General features: G+C 46.6%; 1 protein-coding gene across 1 annotated transcript; it reads left to right on the forward strand.

Annotated features, from left to right (window-relative positions):
* The first annotated feature begins 6,310 nt into the window (after positions 1 to 6,310).
* On the forward strand, positions 6,311 to 18,591 carry LOC307238025 (nuclear receptor ROR-beta-like). Its single transcript, XM_080010868.1, has 10 exons — positions 6,311 to 6,681; positions 11,443 to 11,528; positions 11,622 to 11,763; positions 12,291 to 12,773; positions 13,096 to 13,217; positions 13,766 to 13,898; positions 14,867 to 14,974; positions 15,057 to 15,167; positions 15,922 to 16,034; positions 16,136 to 18,591. The coding sequence occupies exons 1-10, from the start codon at positions 6,675 to 6,677 to the stop codon at positions 16,295 to 16,297; spliced, it is 1,467 nt and encodes a 488-aa protein (XP_079866994.1). The 5' UTR covers positions 6,311 to 6,674; the 3' UTR covers positions 16,298 to 18,591.
* Positions 18,592 to 18,748: the final 157 nt, after the last annotated feature.

Genomic DNA, 18,748 nt, shown 5'->3' on the forward strand with positions numbered 1-18,748 from the left:
TCTTCTACAAGTCTACAGGTCCGTCTGAACGCATGTCGCTCGGCATCCGTCTGTCTGCTCCGACCTTGGTCTCATTCATTCCTCCTGACTCGCGGGCCTCCCTTTTCAGGCCCCCGCCTGTCTCTCTCTGGCTCGCTCACGCTCTGCCTCCCCCATGCCTCCATGCCTGCCTGCGTTCATTCCAGCCTGTCTGCCGGTGTTTGAAAGTGCCCTTTACACATCAGCAGCCAGGGGGGGGCATGGTGATGGTGTGGGGTGGGGTCGGTGTGGGTGGGGGGGTGGGGGGGGGGTCTTTCCACCACTGTATCTAGGTCAGTGAAGACACTCCTCCCTCTCCCCTTGCTGTGGCCTGCTCCTCCTCCTCCTTCTCCTCCTCCTCCTCCTCCTCCTCCTCCTCCACCACCTCTTCCCTCCACTCCCTGCTGTGACGCAATGCAGACTTTTCGTTCACGATTCATCTGCTTTCTTTGTTATGAGCTCTTCGAAAAAAAAGGGAGAGAGAGAGAGAAGGAAATAGGGTGAGAGTCTGCTCCGGTCTGTGTCAGGGGTGACGGCCGTCGTGCCCCCTTTCGAAACGGCCATCAGCGTTTCTACCGGGTGCATCACACGGAGAGAGACGGAGATAACTCAAGTAAACACTTTCGCAAATGCCAGGCGGGGTTCTCGCGCCATGTTCGTCTATGAATCATGCATGTTTGCAATGGTTTGGGCCAAGTTTTGATGTTGATGAAAAATTACATAATGCTCAAGTGTTACATAATGTATGTGATCAATGGCACCTGTGTGTGTGTGTGTGTGTGTGTGTGTGTGTGTGTGTGTGTGTGTGTGTGTGTGTGTGTGTGTGTGTGTGCGTGTGTGCAGCACCCACTCATTGACACATTGTTTGCATGTCTTTGTATGAGGGACTCTGTCTTCTTCAGTGTGCCTGTGTTTTCATGTGTGTGTGTGTGTGTCTTTGCAATTTATTTTCAGCAAGTTTTAAAGGTTGACAAAATTGGTATGATTACCCCCCCCCCCCATCCACCCCCACATCCCCCTGCAATGTTTGTACCCAGTAAACACAGGAAAAGCTGTGGACCGTTCGTGTGGCTCTGCAGTCTAAACCGTGTGAACTCCAAATCATGAAAAATGGATGACAAAGGACAAATTCCAAGTATTACATAAGTCATAAGGGGGGGAGGAGGTGTAATACCACAGCCCGCCACTAAGTGTCCCACATCCTACTGGCTGTGATGCAATGGACCTGTTTGTTTGATCGTTAAAATAACAGATTGCCCATATTTCAACAAAATAAATGACATCGCAGCGCTAGAGACCTCAACTGAGCGATGTTTACACATAAGGTGTGCGTTTAGCGGGCTGATGTAGAAACAGAGACTCAAAAAAAACCTGCATCAAGACACGGGTTGTAAAACTTAATGACCGTATTTCACACTGTAAACCAAGCTGCTTCTGTTGCCGACGTTCGTATGAGGTTATAAAAGTGCAATTTCCCCAGTACGTGTGACCCCCCCCCCGCCCCCAGAATTTGCTACTGCAGTTCCAACTGTAGTAAAAGCATTACACCCATCACATGTCTTGTGTCGGATTTTGATTTCCCGTCATTCCTTCCTGATTAAACAATTTGGGGACTGTGACAGCATGGAGACGATGGAGTGGTCTGGTGTGTGTGTGTGTGTGTGCTTGCGTGCGTGCATGCGTGCGTACGCGTGCCTGTGTGTGTGTGTTGGGGGGTAGGACAAATGAGTTCTGGACAAAAATGAAAGGAGAAAGGAGTGGTGGGTCCAGAAGTGGGGGGAGGGTGGTGGTGGTGATAGGATAAAGGAGTTGTGAGATAAGGCGTGTAGGCCTATTTGGTGTCCTGCGATGCCCCAGGGCTGGATGGATAAATGGATGGATGTGGGTCACGGGGCTGGGATGAGGCGAGGCCGACAGTTAAGACAGTCGTAAGGATAAGAAGACAATTCCGCCTTTCCCCACCAACGGAAATACGATCTTATTATTAATTGGTACACACAGTATACCCCTCAGGTGGAACTGGGTCAAGCTGAGACGACTCCTATGGATTGATTCGCACAGCAGATAAACACACAAACGCCATGGAAACCCCTCCCAAACACCATCCCCGCACGGCATGCACTCGTCTTTGTTCCGATGTTCCAGCTTTGCAAAGTCCACATGGCTAATAACTGGGATCGGCGAAGGAGCCAAAACATATTCATAATATAGAGAAAACATCCATTCGCCATCAAACTCTGTTATTTGGGGTGATTACCGCCACCTGACTACCAACAAGCACCGCATTCTGCGTTGTGATGATAGCCACGTCTGTTGAATTTGAGGTGTATGGTGTATTATTATCAATCCATCAGCTCCCAGCACTCCCTCCATTCAGCCGCGTGGGTGTGGGTCCCTTTTTTGAGGAGCGAACAAAAGAGGAGGCATGTGAAAGGAGGAGAGAAGCGACAGAAAGGGATGATGGCTATTGTGTGTGTCAAGACAGGTCTGTACATTGAGCTATGTTTGAGGGAGAGAGATGAAATTGAGTAATTGAGAGTGTGAGAGGGAAAGACAGAGAGTCTTCGGTTAGTCTTCATTCATGGCCCGATCTTATTTCCTTAATCATATTTCAGTGGTGCCAGGTTAGATGTGGCACAGAGCCGAGACCTGTCCCGAGCAGCGGTGGTATAGGATCATTTACCAGATCAGATAAGAGAGAAAAGGAGAAAGAGGAAAAAAGGCCGAGAAGGTTGTCGCGAAAGAAAAGCGACGAAGAGAGGGAGACGAGACCCTGGCACCGGAGAAAAGGAGGCAGGGGGGAGAGATGTAGGGCGAGAGAGAGTGAGGGGAGGGGAGGAGAAAAATACGTCTATTTCATGCTGTAGGTAAAACCCTGGCCCAGTGACGCAGCCGAGATCACAGGTCCAGATTACAGATTCATGGAGAGAGGGAGGGGGCGAGCGAGGGAGCGAGGGATTAAAGGCTCCGGAGAGAAGGGAACACGGGGAGATTAACGGAGTGAGGGAGAGAGCGGGAGGGAAAGAGAGAGAGAGAGAGAGAGAGAGAGGGGGATTAGAGCAGGGAAGGGGGTGGAGGGTAGAAACTGGATGTATTCCCGGCGAAAAATCACCCTTGCAGGCCTGGCTGACGCACATGCTCGTTTGTTTTTTTGTTTGCTTGTTTGTTTGTTTTGCTGGCGGAGGGCTGTGTTTACTCACGTTGATTTTTACAAATCTGTGTCAATCTGTGCAAAAGTCAAGACTGAAGCGCTGCGATTGCAGAGCCCCGTGACGAAGGGCGCGGACGCGTAGGCCCCCCTCGAAACGCCGCACTGTGATGCAGGGTGTTGACACCAGCGCGGGGCCGGGAGAGCGATTGGCCATGGGGGCCGCGCTGGGGCCCCCGGCTGGAAGCATGTGAAGCCAATCAGTTACACTAAGTCCCAGATCTCTACAAAGGCTCTTTGATGTGAAGGAGGCCTTCGAATTCACGACCGCGGTGAGTCACAAGGATATACCGGTGGCCGTGGGCCTTTGATGTAGATCAGGAGGAACCTTTGCGAGGCTCCTTTCCGACGAGAGCCCCGTCGCACGGCAACAAGAGCTCACCCGACCCCCAGAGCGCACCCCCCACCCCGTCGTCCAGCCCACAGCCCTTGCATGCCTGACAGTCAAACCCAAAAGCAGGGACCAATTCTCTTCCAAAAAAAAACAGCCTACTATTTTGTATTCAACAGCTGCTTTAGGGTTTGTTCGCTTTTTTTGTTTTTTTTTGTTTCTTTTTTGTTTCTGCTCGTGTTTGGTTGCTTTGGAGAAGATGTCAGATCCAGCCCCGAAGGATGCCTTTTATGCCATGCCTGCCTGTACACAATGATGTGAGACGCTCCAAGAGAAACACATTGAGTTATTACATGCAATCACTATCGCGAAGATTGCCTCCCTGTGATGTAGTGAGGTGGATCAATTATTATTATTATTATTATTGAGTCATTCCATGAGACGGGGCCATTCGGCCTCTTTCGGTCTCTTTTCAGAATTTTAAATAACAAAGTATCAATAACTTTGGACGTTTCATCGTATAATATAGGTGTTAAACTTCACAGAAAACATATTTTCCCACCTCAGGCACAAAAGCCTTAATTATATCAACCATTACATATCCCTTACTTGTGATTGAGGGAATCTGATGGGGTGGAACAATTCATCCTAAAATGGTTGTCACACAAAAAATATACGCAGGGTTAAATTCATTAGGAAACAAATAACAGTAAATAACAGTACTTTTTTTTTTTTCTTTTCATAAATATCACAAAGAATATATTTAAAAACTGTTTTCTCTATTTATTATCAGTGATATGTTACGCTTGACGGACCCCACTAACCGATCAAACGTTATAAAACATCAAATTATCTGTCATAAATATGTCATAATTTACCAGCTTTTGAATTGAGCGCCTCTGAGGGCTTAAATGATGTCACTTTCTCAATATGATGTCACTTAAAGCAACAGCTCATGCGTTTTGGAGGGAAAATAAGTTGACGTGACGGGGAAAGCAAAACTGAGGGATGTCGGGCTAGAAAATGTCTGCCTTCTCCCTCCCTCCTCCTCCTCTTCCTCCCACTCGCCCCCCCCCCCCCACCCCCCACCCCCCTTGGTGGTTACGTAAGAGAGAGAGCTGGGGTCAGGGGGTCACTGCCGTTGTCAAGGGAGACGCAGAACAGAGGGGCTTTAGAGGAGACGTGGAAGGGGGGGAGGGAGAGGCAAGAACAACAGCATAGAGGAGAGGAGAGTAAAAATCAACGGGGGATAACCTGTAATGTAAAGCTCAATGGTGAGAATTTATCATTTTATTCAAAAATAGAGAGCTGCAAATGTGAAGGCGGGAGAGGAGAGAGAAGAGAAAAGAAAAAGATGGGGAAAAAGAAGAATGCAGTAAGGAAAAATGGGAAAGAGTGAGGGAGAGGGGGCGGGGGGGATCAAGAGAGAGAGTCTGAGTTTCTTTAACTTGTGTAGTACTTTACTGGGATTCCAATAGTACACACAAAAAAATAAAGAATAAAAAAATAAGAAAGAGGGGGTGAGAGAGAGAGAGAGAGAGAGCGAGGGAGAGAGAGAAAGAAAACTGCAGAACCTTGGTACAGTTCTGCCATGTTGCTCCACTAACCCAGTTTGAATAAGACCCCTCCCTCCCCCCTTCACAGTACAATCAGATTTTAGTACTTTATCCACAAATCAGCAGTAGATTGAAGCCAGTTCTAACTTTGCCTGGAGGATTTTCCCTTTTTCATGCACGCACAATATTTCTGCATCACAGTCTATGTATAGGGTGAAGTAAACATAATCAAGATTCTGCATTTCACCCCCTGCTAGTCGTATTTCAATATGTACAATATTGCTCATATTTTAGAATATCATGCATATTTCATAATTCTTGCGCATTATGATGCATTCGGCATAACTGCAAAATATACAATGCATAAAATGCATAATGCATAAGTTTAAAGGGAATTTTAGTGTGGATTTTGGTGTTTTTCTTCATTTTTATTTTTAATCTTCAACTAATCTTGTGTGAAGTTTTACTGGTGTTGATCATTAATGTGTAAACGCCCACTCTTCAAAAGACTCACTCAAAGCAATGGGGCCATGAAAAAATTTGATATATCTAAAATGTATTACAATTTCAAAAATGTATGTAAATTGGGTAAAATGTCGACCATTAAAAAATGAAATTTGAAAATTATTATTATTCTAATTAGTAAATAAATAGTTGTATGTATAATAATGTGTAAAAATGTGGATCTGCGTTAAAAATCATAAAATTGGAATTGGAAATTTGGGGGGGGGGGGGGGGGGGGGGATAAAGAGACGATGACGGCACAAAATTGATTTGACATAATAATTATAATATAACTAGTAAGGTAATGGTTGGTAGTAAAACATGGTGTTAAGATATGGATCAGCATTAAAAAAAAAGCAATTTGGAAAAGCATTCAAAAAATATATTGCTGTAAAAAAAAAAAAAAAAAACTTGAAACCTATTTGGACACAAGTCCAGATAAATGATTTAAAAAAACAACAACAACAACAACAACAACCCTGTACCTCACTTCGCGACCAGTGTGTGTGTGTGTGTGTGTGTGAGGGGGGGGGGGGGTTCAAATAAAACCGCGAGTTACGATCCGCAGACGCGGTCGCGTCAACGACCAAAAAAACAAAAAACCCCAAAAAAAAAAGCGATCGCAACTTCCTCGCCTCCTTCGCGCGCGCTCCCGCGGGGCGCTCGCGGGCGGGATCATGTGAGAGTCCACGCTCCTGGAAGTGGGTTAGCAGGGTGGACCAGTCACAGCGGAGTAGCAGTCACAGCCAAAGCCAGAACCGACGTGGGAGGATTCTGTCGAAAGTTAAACCCCCCCGCCGCCGCCGCCGCCGCCGCCACCACCACCACCACCCTCCTCCTCCTCCCCAAGGAACAACTACGAGAAAAGCCTAGCATGCGAGCGGCGCCGGCTTCCTTTGCTCGTCTTTTCGCCTCAGCCGGCCGGTCCGTTCGTGGCTCCAGCGTGGTGGTGGTGTTGTTGTTTGTTTATTTGTATTCCCATTCTCGCTCTTTGGACGCCAGCCCCATGTAGTCGAGTCGACGGGGATCCTGTCAGGAGAAAAATAACAGCAGAAAAATGAGAGGTGAGCGGCTTGTCTTTCGTCGTGTGGGATTCAAGCTCAACTCGGTGAACGGCGGTGTGTGTTGTTTTCTTCTTCTTTTGTTTTTTTTTGTGTTTTGTCGTGGATCACGTTGCCACATGCGCACCCTACGGTCGCGGTTACCGCGAGTTCTTCTTTTCCCCGTGCGCCCGTCACGACTGCACGGACAGCGTGAAAGTTGCGCGTGCGTGCGTGTGTGTGTGTGTGTGTGTGTGTGTGTGTGTGCGCGCGCGTGTATCGCACGTTTGCAATTTTTTTTTTTTTAACAAAGATAGCCATTCATTAACCAGAGGCGATTGCACATACTCTTTATTTTCCTCGTAAATCAGGTTCACTTTTGGGAAAAAAAAAAAACAAATTTAAAAATGCACCACGATGCATAATTTAACACGCGCGTTTTGTTTCCATGTTCAGAGTTAAATAACGGTCACATAATCCCACCCGGGACTCCCATCTGTAAACTGTGCACGGTGATCCGTGTTGTGTTATGCAATTACCGGGAGGAGGGGGCGGGGGCTGAGTGGAGTGACTCTTATGACAGAACCGTAATTATGTAATCCAGATATTATCAGCTGCTGAAGGGGATAACTTTAACCCCATCCAATATTTGGATTCTATTACACATAACATGTGCATATATGGATGTGTTGGTCTGTGAATTGGTTATTTTCCCAGTTAGACTTATGGACGCATATTTTTCTGATTCTGATCATGTTAGGGGTTAGTCTGTGGGGTGACAAGTTCTTGGTCTGTGGGTGTGTGTGGGGGTGTGTGTGTGTGTGTGTGAGTGTGAGAAATTAACCTCCAGATTTCGGGGATGTTGTTGTGATGGCGGTGCCAGCATGGCCGCCTGCGTGAGTGTGCGGAGGGAGGAGGGACTTGGCTGTTACACTGACCCAGTTATGTCAGCGGGCGTTATTTCACGGCGCTCAGCGGTGGGAGGGGCGGGAGCTCGAGGGAAGGGCGGCGCAGCGCAGCGCCCCCTGCGGCCGCGACGCCTTCGACGCGGCACCGACTTGATCTTGAACTTGGGCAGAGTGGCAGCGCCCAATTACGACTGTTCTGAAATAGCGCCGGCAGCCCGACATGCTCTCTTTTTTTTTTATTGTGTCATATTGTTCGAAATGTATTCATTTCAGAGGGGCCGGTCCCTGTACATGAGAGTTTATAGGTATGAACTGCTTAATCATGTAAAACGTTAAGATGGATAATTAATTCATCGCCGGAGGGAAATTGCGGCCTTACATCAGTTCACGTAAAAAAATAGCAATAGACTATAATATCGGTGGTATAAGAATAACAATAGAGCAAAATGGCCATATGCAATAAACCTAAAAATTAACTAAAGAAATAGGAAAAATGCCATTAATAATAAACCTCTGTATTAACGCTCTGTTAGAATAGGAAATTGTGCTGCAAATTTGCATTCATATGTAGTCTATGAAGTAAAATCTGTGCATGCGTTGTGTGCACCAGAGTGGAAACCCAATGCTTATGACCATATGTACTGTATTACAAAAAAGATGGGTCAGAGGCCTCGCAGTCCAGTCTGTCCTTTTCGCAGTGCAGGACAGCAAAAGGGGTTTTCCTTTGCAGGGGAAAGGGAAGAATCTTGGCACTAAAAGGAAGGGGGACCGCAGGGAGGGGGGCCTCTGGTCGAGGGAGGTTCCCTTTTTCTGGCAGGATATCCGAATTTAAACAAACCAAGGGAGGCCTGAGCTCATTGGGGCGGCCATGGAACCCGCTCACACCGGCTTCTCTCGGCCACTCGCTGGGACGTGTTGGCAACGGCCCTGCGTGCGCGCTGACGTTATTTGAGCCGGCGCGTCTGTTATGGCTGTTCATTACCCGCGGCCTACTCTCGGAAGATAAACACCGACGGCCATAATCACATATTTGGCTCCCTTCCTCTGTTTACTTCATTGTTCACTTTACTTCCTCTTCGGGGAACGGCGGTGATTAAATGTTCCAATTAATATTTAATTTTTCACCCGTTGACCTCCATAAATTAAAAGGAAGAGAGATCATTAATGATCATCATTAACGTCAACGGCCTCTGTGTGTTTTTAAAAACATGAGCGGACGCGTGTGAATATACATTTAGGCTTTTTGTCACAAGTAAACTAGTCGTTATGTAATGCGAAAGTGAGTATTTTGGCTCCGGCGGTGGGGGGTGGGGCGGGTTGTTACTGTGTCTGTTGAGGATGAAAAGCGGTTCATTCGTCTTATTGTCGCCGACGCACCCACTTGTTCCGTGTTTGATAACAAGACAAGGAAGGGGTCCATCGCGGCCATAAAGTGGAGCAGTTTATTTTTACGCCCTTTTTCACTAAACGGGAGAAGATAACAAGGTTACACATTTAGTTTCCTGATTTGGGAGAAAAAAAGAAAAACCCACACATTTAGGCCATTGTGCTGTCCCCATCTGCTGGGATTTCAATCCTTCAAAGGAGCTGGGTGTGTCGCAGAATGTATTATTATTTGAATTGCAGGCTTTAAAATCCAAGTTGGGTTTCTTTTGGGGGGGGGGGCAAATTTCACTAAGCAATTCTCATTTGGTTATGTGACTGATTCACATCAGATTATTAGAACTATTATTATCCAGATAAAGTATTATCAATGACATCATCTGTGAGGTTCACTGAGAGGTGTGTGTGTGTGTGTGTGTGTGTGTGTGTGTGTGTGTGTGTGTGTGTGTGTGTGTGTGTGTGTGTGTGTGTGTGTGTGTGTGTGTGTGTGTGTGTGTGCGTGTGCGTGCGTGCGTCAACATGAGTCTTTAACAAGAACCAATGAAAATGAGTGAATTACAGAAATAAGTGAAAATGAAATTAAGATAATGCTTTTTCCATTTGAGAGAGAGAGATAGATTGGGGGGGACGCTGCTTAAATTTTGGCTCTTGCCACAGGCCAAGAATAGAAACGGTATAAACAGAAGCTGAATGTCAAATGGGACGGTGGTGGGGAGAGTGAAACATCTTGCAAGTTCAAAGTATGCATGGCTGGTATGCACTCTCACGCCAGGTACAGAATGGTCATTTAGATTGATACTTTGTTCATCCCCGGGGGACATTGTAATGTCCCAGTAACTCACATCAAAACAACAGGCAGTAATAACCAACAATAGAATAAATATATGAAAAATTGGCAATATATATGGGGAAAAAGGTGAAATATATAATAACTCCTAGTTAACTGTATACAATAAAAATATGGCAGGACAATGGAAAATAAACCTGAAAAATATAAGCGGTTACGATAGTTTCAGTTTATTAGGCTTCCCATGAATACTGACCTAGTTTATATACTCTGGATGTATGACATTACGTATTAAAGTCTCTGCATGGAATAAAGTCAAAATTCTGACATTTTAATAGGAAACAAATATCTGTGACGGATACATTGACACTTGCGTAATCGCTGCCCGGGCTCTGTTTGTTACGCAAAAAAAAAAAAATTGTTGGCAAATTTAAGAGCCTCGGGGGAAGCGGTGGGGGGTGTTCATGGGGAAGTGATGGAGAGCGCTGCCCTTCCACCTTTTAAAAAAAAAAAAAAAAAAAAAAAAAAAAAAAAGAAGCCATGCGGCGAGACTTGTGGAAGCACTGCGTGCCCGCGCCCACCTCCCTCCCTTACCCATCCCCCCTGCAATGGGAAAGTGTGTCAGTGGGACAACGGCCACATGGGCCGGCAGGCTACCGCGCTGAAGAGCCGGCCAATCGGGGACTGGCTCCCACCACCGCTGGCCAATGGGAGTCCAGGGGAGGGGCGGGACTTTGCGTGGCGTGTGTGTGTGTGCGCGCGTGTGTGTGTGTGTGTGTGTGTGTGTGTGTGTGTAATTCTCGCAGACAAGAGTTATATAATCATCAAATGAGGGAGGGGTGAGGAAAGACGAGGGAGGGAGGGAGGGAGGGATGGAGGGAGGGAGGGCAGGAGGGAGCGGGGAGGATTTTTTCCATTGCATGCCTGCAGCTGCCCCAGTCAGTCTGTGTATTTTAGTCAACCGTTTTTAGAAAAAGAGAGACATGAGACTGCTTTTCTTTTATAGGGAAAAATAAAAATGGGAGCGGTTTTCCAGTGCAGAGGAGCGACGGTAACGCACGCTCCTGAATAGTTTTCCATTCCGATACCTCCTTTGCCTTTTCCACCGTTAATGATATCCTCTCATCAGCCAAATGCAATTTAGCCACAAACGACCACCATTTAAACAGCGGGAAATGAATCTGAGCAACAGCTCGTGAAAGAATACATTGTTGTTCGGTTGGTTTTTTTTTGGGGTTTTTTTTTTTTTACCGAAAGAACAAAGCATGGCTTTTGTTCGTGGACGTTGCAAACCCTGTGTTGTCTATCTGTTGCACTTGTGTGAAGTAACCGTATCGATCAATTTTTCAAACGTTATACCCAAATAGCAGATGAGCCTCGCACAATGCTCCGTCTTAACTTTCTCCAGTCTCGCTTTAACTATTCCCACATGGTCCCGCTGGAGACCTGCTATAGAGTTTCTCCTCTCTCTCTCGCTGGGGAGCGTAGGCCAAACAAACAGGCTCCAGTGCTAGCGCCTTTGAATATTTGCACTACGTTATGCAATAACATTTTTCAGACATTCTCTTTCCTTTTTTTTTTTTTTTTTTTTTTTTTTTAATCTTTTGAAGCGATTCTCCTCAGTGGAGTTGTTTTTGAGTGAACCTAATGATAGCCGACATATTCAAAAGTTTACGTGGACGCTTTGGACTTTGTGGTTTCTTGCAGCTCAAATCGAGGTCATCCCCTGTAAGATCTGCGGGGACAAGTCCTCGGGAATCCACTATGGAGTCATCACCTGCGAGGGCTGCAAGGTAAGGACACTGGGAGTCACAAAAAAAAACCCATCAGCACAGGCTTTGTTTCTTAAACGTACACACCTCATGTAGATGTGTGTCTATCTCCAGGGTTTCTTCCGTCGCAGCCAGCAGAACAATGCCATGTACTCGTGTTCCCGCCAGAGGAACTGCCTGATTGACCGGACCAACCGCAACCGCTGCCAGCACTGCCGCCTGCAGAAATGTTTGGCGCTGGGCATGAGCCGAGATGGTGAGGAATTCACTTCTTACGGACTGTTTACCCAACCTAAAGGTGGCTGTTCGAAACGTTGTTATGTAAGGGTGTTTTCACACATGGCATCATTTGAGCCATTTTAACTGGATTTTCACCCACTACTTCTTTTGCCCCTGAGGCTTGCCATTCATTGCTGACATCACAGCAGGTCACAATAATATGAAATGACATCATAAACTAAGAATGATGAAGATGATCATGATGATGATGATGATAATAATAATAATTATACAAAATACTAAAATAATTTGACCTTTAAAAAAGCAGAGGAAAGCACACAATGCAAAGGCAGCCATCTTGCTCCAGAAGAGATTACCCACAAATCAAAGTTGTGGTCTTTAGTGTGAATGGGAAGTGGATTGTGCACTGTCCACTCTTTTGTCCACTTTAAGTGGGTTTTTAGAGGGCTATATGTGAAAACACTCTTAATAATTAGCGCTTCTGTAACTTGTCACCGTGTGTCTTGCTTTAACGAATAGCGGAATGCCCTCTCTCTCATTCAGCCGTCAAGTTCGGCCGCATGTCGAAGAAGCAGCGCGACAGCCTGTATGCCGAGGTGCAGAAGCACCAGAAGTCCCAGGAGAGCACGGGCTCCGGCAGCGAGGGCTCCACGGGCCTGTCGCTGTCGCGGGAGGACAGCGTGCGGGGCGAGGACGGCGAGGGCGGTCTGAGCCGCTCCTACAGCAGCGCCGCCTCCAGCTCCACGATTAGCGACCTGGACGACATTGCAGTTCTGCCCGACCTGTTCGACCTGCCGCTCACCCCCGAGGACACCAGCGAGTACTGCAGCCTGGACCTGCTGGGGGGCGGGGCCAGCGCCGGCAACACCTCCAGCTCCTCGTCGTCCTCGTCCTCCCCCCTGTCCAACCAGAGCTCGCCTCAGCAGACCATGCTGGATGGGGCAGACGGCGGCAGCGGCATCCAGCTGGTGCACATGCACTCGCTGCTGGATCATCTGCCCGATGACTGCTCGATGATGGACCTTGGTGAGTGGCTGGAGAGAGGGCAAAGTGTGGTGTCAAAACCACTTTTAATCAGATAAGTAAGGGATAATGTGCAGCCAGCCGGTCATTATTGTACAACAACCCCCAACTGAGTGATCAAGGGGTTATTGGTGATAATGAACCACTGACTGCACATTATGCCGCTTATTACATGGCTACTTACCACATAAATGAATACATTGAGACAGAATATTGATTTGAAATGATTTTCCAACTAGTATGTTTAGTTTTGTTTTCCCGATAGAATATCAATATGTGAAGTGGTAGCATCTCTTGATGTGTGGACTTTGTTTCCTGGCTCCAGAGCGCATCACCCAGAGCATCTTGAAGTCTCACCTGGAGACGTGTCAATACAGCGCAGATGACATGAAACGCTTCACCTGGGCACAATACTCACCCGAGGAAACACGCAGCTTTCAGAACAAGGTGCTTACACATGCAAGATCTGTTAGAATTGTCTAGTTTAAAAAAAAAAAATCCCTTCATCTTTTACATTTATATATAATCAGTAAGTTAATTCAAAAAAAGAGAAAATTAAACATTATTTTTTAATGTGTCTTAAAAAAGTCATAAAGTCGGTGTTGCCTGAAAATAGTTTTTTTTTAATTAGAGAAAACTGAAGGGCTTTAAATGATGAGACAATTAAATAGAAAGTAAAGTGTTTAATAAGAAATAAGTAAATATTCTCCATTTTAATTTTGGGTCATGAATTTAGACTGAAAAATCATGATCATTCGCAGATTATCAGTGAATGACTTTCAATTATTATTTATCTCAACTGATTAAAATTGTATTATTAAATGATTACAATTACAATTATTGCTTGTATTTATTGAAGCGAAAAAAAATTTATGTTGTAATGTTGTACTCAAAGTTTAGAACCAGGAACTGTCATCGACGCAAGACAGAATGGTATGAATGGATTTGAAATAATGAATAATGTTGTTGTTTTTTTTTTTATTTTTATTTTCAAGCCGGCTGAGTGGATGTGGCAGCAGTGTGCCCACCACATCACCAACGCCATCCAATACGTAGTGGAGTTCGCCAAGCGAATCGCCGGCTTCATGGACCTGTGCCAGAACGATCAGATCATCCTACTCAAAGCGGGTGAGCAGCAAAACGACACACTCGTCATCCAACCGCCCACCACACACACACACTCACACACACACACACACACACACACACACACACACACACACACACACACACACACACACACACTGATTAGCCACAACATGGCACCTGTCAAGGGATGGGATATATTAGGCAGCAAGTGAACAGTCAGCTCTTGAAGTTGATGTGTTGGAAGCAGGAAAAATTGGAGCTGCAGACCAGTCAAATGCCCATACTGAACCCTGTCCACCACTGAAAGTGCCTACAATGGGAACGTGAGTGTCAGAACTGGACCATGGAGCAATGGAAGAAGGTGGCCTGGTCTGATGAATCACATTTTCTTTTACATAATTTGGATGGCCGTGTGTGTGTGCGTCGTTGACCTGATGAAGAGATGGCACCAGGATGCACTATGGGAAGAAGAAAAGCCAGCGAAGGCAGTGTAAGGATCTGGGAAATGTCCTGTTGGGAAACGTTGGGTCCTGGCATTCATGTGGATGTTACTTTGACACGTACCACCCCCCTTAACATTGGTGCAGACCAAGTTACCCCTTCATGGCAACGGTATTCCCTGATGGCAGTGGCTTCTTTCAGCAGGATAATCTGCCCTGCCACACTGCAAAAAATGTTCAGGAACGATTTGAGGAACATGACAAAGAGTTCAAGGTGTTGACTTGGCCTCCAAATTTCCCAGATCTCTATCCGATTGAGCATCGGTGGGATGTGCTGGAACAACAAGCCAGATTCACGGGCCCCACTTCACAATTTACAGGACTTAAAGGATGGGTCTTGTGGAGTCCACGCCTCAATGGGTCCAAGCTGTTTTGGTTACACGAGGGGGACCTACACATTAGGTGGTTTTAATGTTGTGTATCTTTAATTCTGAAACTTGCTTACTTTGGTTCTCTCTCCCACTCTGTCTCCATCCTCTTTGCCTCTATCTGTGGTTACACCTGCAGGCTGCTTGGAGGTGCTGCTCATACGCATGTGCCGAGCCTTCAACGTCAACAACAGCACCCTGTTCTTCGACGGCAAGTTCGCCCCCGCGCAGTTCTTCAAAGCACTCGGTGAGTGTGGGACTCAAGCGCAGTTCGGCTCCATGTGACGGTTGAGAAATCGGGGTCTAACAACGTTTTGTGTCCATTCCAGGCTGTGACGACCTGGTCAGCGCGGTGTTCGACCTGGGGAAATGCCTGTGCCGGCTACAGCTCTCCGATGAAGAAATGGCTCTGTTCAGCGCTGCCGTCCTGCTATCGCCAGGTGAGCTTTTCTGTCTGTTTCTGGCGTTATTATTTATACACAAAGAAAACAAGAAAATTCTAGAATTGAAGCATGTAAGCAACCAACGGTAGTGGTAGAGGGGGGTCTGGGCTCCTTTGCCTGAAAATTCTGAGTTGCAGGTTACTCATTTATATGCGATTACTGATTCCTGAATTTCAATTACTTTTTAATTTGACAAAAAATAATTAGCCAGAAGAAAATGCATTTTTAAGGCTTCTTTAACGTAAAAATGCTAATTTCCCAATTAAGACCAAGGTCCCAAAAACAAACAAACCAGCCACCCAGCCGATCACACTGCACCTGTGAATAAAATGAAATACAGGCACCAATCTAATGTATCGACTATGACAAAGTGGTTTTCTGCTATTGATCAAATAGGGCATCAGCTGGCCAGCTCCGTGCAACAGGTTGTTATAACGACAGATGCACAGCACAAGAAAATAATGGAAAAATCGCAAAGCAAATGAATTTTGACAGCGGGAGAACACTGGGCGCGGGCAGTGGAAATTGGGAACCTCGCTGAAGGATCTAGTGGGTCGGCTGCCAAAATTCGTTCTAGGCCTATTTGTTGGCGGGCATTAAGGATTAGCGGGGAGCCCGCCCACTAATGATATAATGGGCCAAACACTGTCGAGTATCATTACACCTTCCACTCCTCTTGTTACACAATGTTAAAGTGGAGGGAAAAGGGATTAAAGTGCTTATCTGACACTCAACGTGGCATTTCCTGCAGATCGGCCGTGGCTGACGGAGGGCCCCAAGGTCCAGAAGCTCCAGGAGAAGGTCTACCTGGCTCTTCAGCACAGTCTGCACATGAGCGGCGCTGTGGATGGGAAGCTAGACAAGGTGCGGGACGAGTCGTCAACACCGGGCAGCCGTGTGCAGAATGAGGTGTGCGTTTAGCTTGGTTTTTCACGGGTTTCTTTCCTTCCCCTCTCTCCTCGCAGATGCTGTCCAAGCTGCCCGTCATGAAGTCCATCTGCAACCTCCACGTCGATAAACTGGAGTTTTTCCGCTTGGTCCACCCCGAGACGGCCTACAGCTTCCCCCCACTGTACCGGGAAGTGTTCGCGAGCGAGATGTCCCTCCCCGACTCCACCCGCAGCTAGACTGGACAGGGAAATGGAGAGAGCGAGAGACGGAGCAAGCCAGAGAGAGTGTGTGTGTGTGTGAAGCTGGAGGAGGGATGAGAAGGATATAGACGTCCAAGCTCAACAACCAGCAGATAATCGACAATCCAGGAGTTGAAACACTCAGTGTCCCATGAGCCCAAGCCAGTCCTCCACCTTCCCAGCGGGCGAAGCACCTTTTTACACTACAGGCCGCGTGCGCGCCTGCTCGCGGCCCTCGACAAATTGTAGCAGCATCATCGTCATAAGCCGACGGGGGCATTATGATAACACCAAGCCCACTCAGCCTGAGTTAAGCTCCAAGCCCAAATGCTTTTTAGTGTTTGTTGTTGTGATATCTGATCCACCGGATCAACCAACCAGTCAGTCATGAATGTACCTCAAATGTTTTAAGCACCAGTGCACAAGCCAGGAAGCCACAAACTCTGGCTGCTTCGGGAGCGGGGGGGCAGAGTTCGGCAAATACTGTCGGCACGACACGGGGACGGGTTCCACCTCTACTCACCTCTCAGCCAGCACGTCCGTTCGGCGTCGTCATACCGACCATCTCAACGGGACCAAGACATAGAGTAGTTTTCTTCATCCCGTGAAACGGAAACAAAACAGCCGTTTTCATTGACCCCCGCGGTGTCACGCACACGCACACACGCGCACACTTTTTAAGATGGTGTTCGGTGCTGCCCTTCGTCGGCTCGTGTAATGCAATGAGAAACCTCAGCCCCCCCCTTGTACATGCCACTTAGAGACAGGAAAAAAGATGAGATTATCTTTAATTTAATGTACACAATTTATAAGCAAAATATTTTAAATAATATTGTACATAGATAAGTATATTGGTTATATCGTGAGAGCGAGAGTGTGTGTGTGTGCGTGTGTGCAGTACGAGGAGAGGACGGGACAAGAAAGAGCGGCGGCTGGATTCGGAAAGACGTTGGGACTCCGTTTCACCGCACTCTCAGGTTTCCACGGCAACAGCCCCCCCTCCCCACCCCCAGCCCCCAGATGCCCCCCACGTACTGTCGATACGCGGGGGGGGTGCAAGGACGGACGGACACTGTTTCGTCATGTTTGCGTTCGCTTGCAGTGACTCTTGTGGTTTCCCGGAGCCCCAACCCCCGCGAACGGAGAGGACGCAGAAAAGATGAATTATGAATTCAGACTCTCTTTTTCGGGGATTATGCGGGGGAGGGAACGGAGGCGGGGTAGGGGTATTCTCTCCCCCACGCATATGTTTCTTCAAACCAGCAAGTGGGTATGTGTCGTCGGATCTCTTCAGTCGAAAAGGTCTCCGTGGTTACAGGTTTGGCCGCGGTTCTGTTCTATGTGTCGTTGGCTCTGCCCCGGTCAGGGCGACTATTATTTTTGTACATTTTTGCCCCCCCCATACCTGTCCAAACACCAAGCACTTATTTTTTCTTGGATCTATCTCGCGAGGCAACGGTCTACGGCCTGACAGAGACACCAGCTGCCGCCCTGAGTTAGCCATCGGACGTCAATACGACCCAACAGACTTTCATTGGTGGATTTTATTTATATATATATATATATATATATATTTTATCCACATGATGTTCGGGTGGAGATGGCGATATCTCAGTATCAGGTTCTTCAGGGTTGTCCCTTCCTCAGCGCTACTCAGGGATCTAGCTGTGTTCTCTGCAGTTACCCCTCACCCCCCAGCACTAGTGTCCACTTCTAGCCTTGTGCTCACGCCCTTTGCACCTAAGACGAGACCCATAACCATGGTCACTGTGGACGTTCGTTCTATTTTTGTGAATGTTACTCACAAAGTGTCAAAAAACAAAAACAACCCTCCTCCCCCTTTCCATCTAATGTTGTAACATGATCTTTACAAGACGTAGGAATATGCGAGAGAGAGGAAAAAAAAATCAATTTAATGGAATCAATGATGAATTTCATTTTTTTTGGGGGGGGGTGGTGATTATTTTTTGCTGTGATTTTCGTTTATAGCGTCTGTCTTTTATCCGTCTGTCTTTTATCCGCTTTTTGTTTTTCTTTTTTTTGTTTCCGCTGTTTTGTTTGGTAAAGTAAGTGATTTACTTTTTTTTAATCGAAAGAATAGAACAATTCCAAAAAAAGAAACGACACTTGCCCCCCCCCCCTCCCCTCCTCCTCCCATGACAAAATATACAAGAGGTATGTTACTAGTCTAAGAGTAACTTGAGTCGCACAACTCAATATATATATTGTCCAATGGGATACATTATATGTGGTTTTAAGAATGTAATAAAGTCTTTTCTTTTGAAATATGCCAGCGTGTCTGCAAGTTTTCTTTCTTGATGGGAGAAACAGTTTTACTTTTCCAATTAATAAGCCAAACACATGATCATAATATAGAAGTGTGTGTGTGTGTGTGTGTGTGTCCCAGTTTATCTGAGGGATGGAACCAACACATGGAAAATCGTGATG

Source organism: Zeus faber (genome assembly GCF_960531495.2).
Source record: "Zeus faber genome assembly, chromosome: 12".
NCBI lineage: Eukaryota > Metazoa > Chordata > Actinopteri > Zeiformes > Zeidae > Zeus > Zeus faber.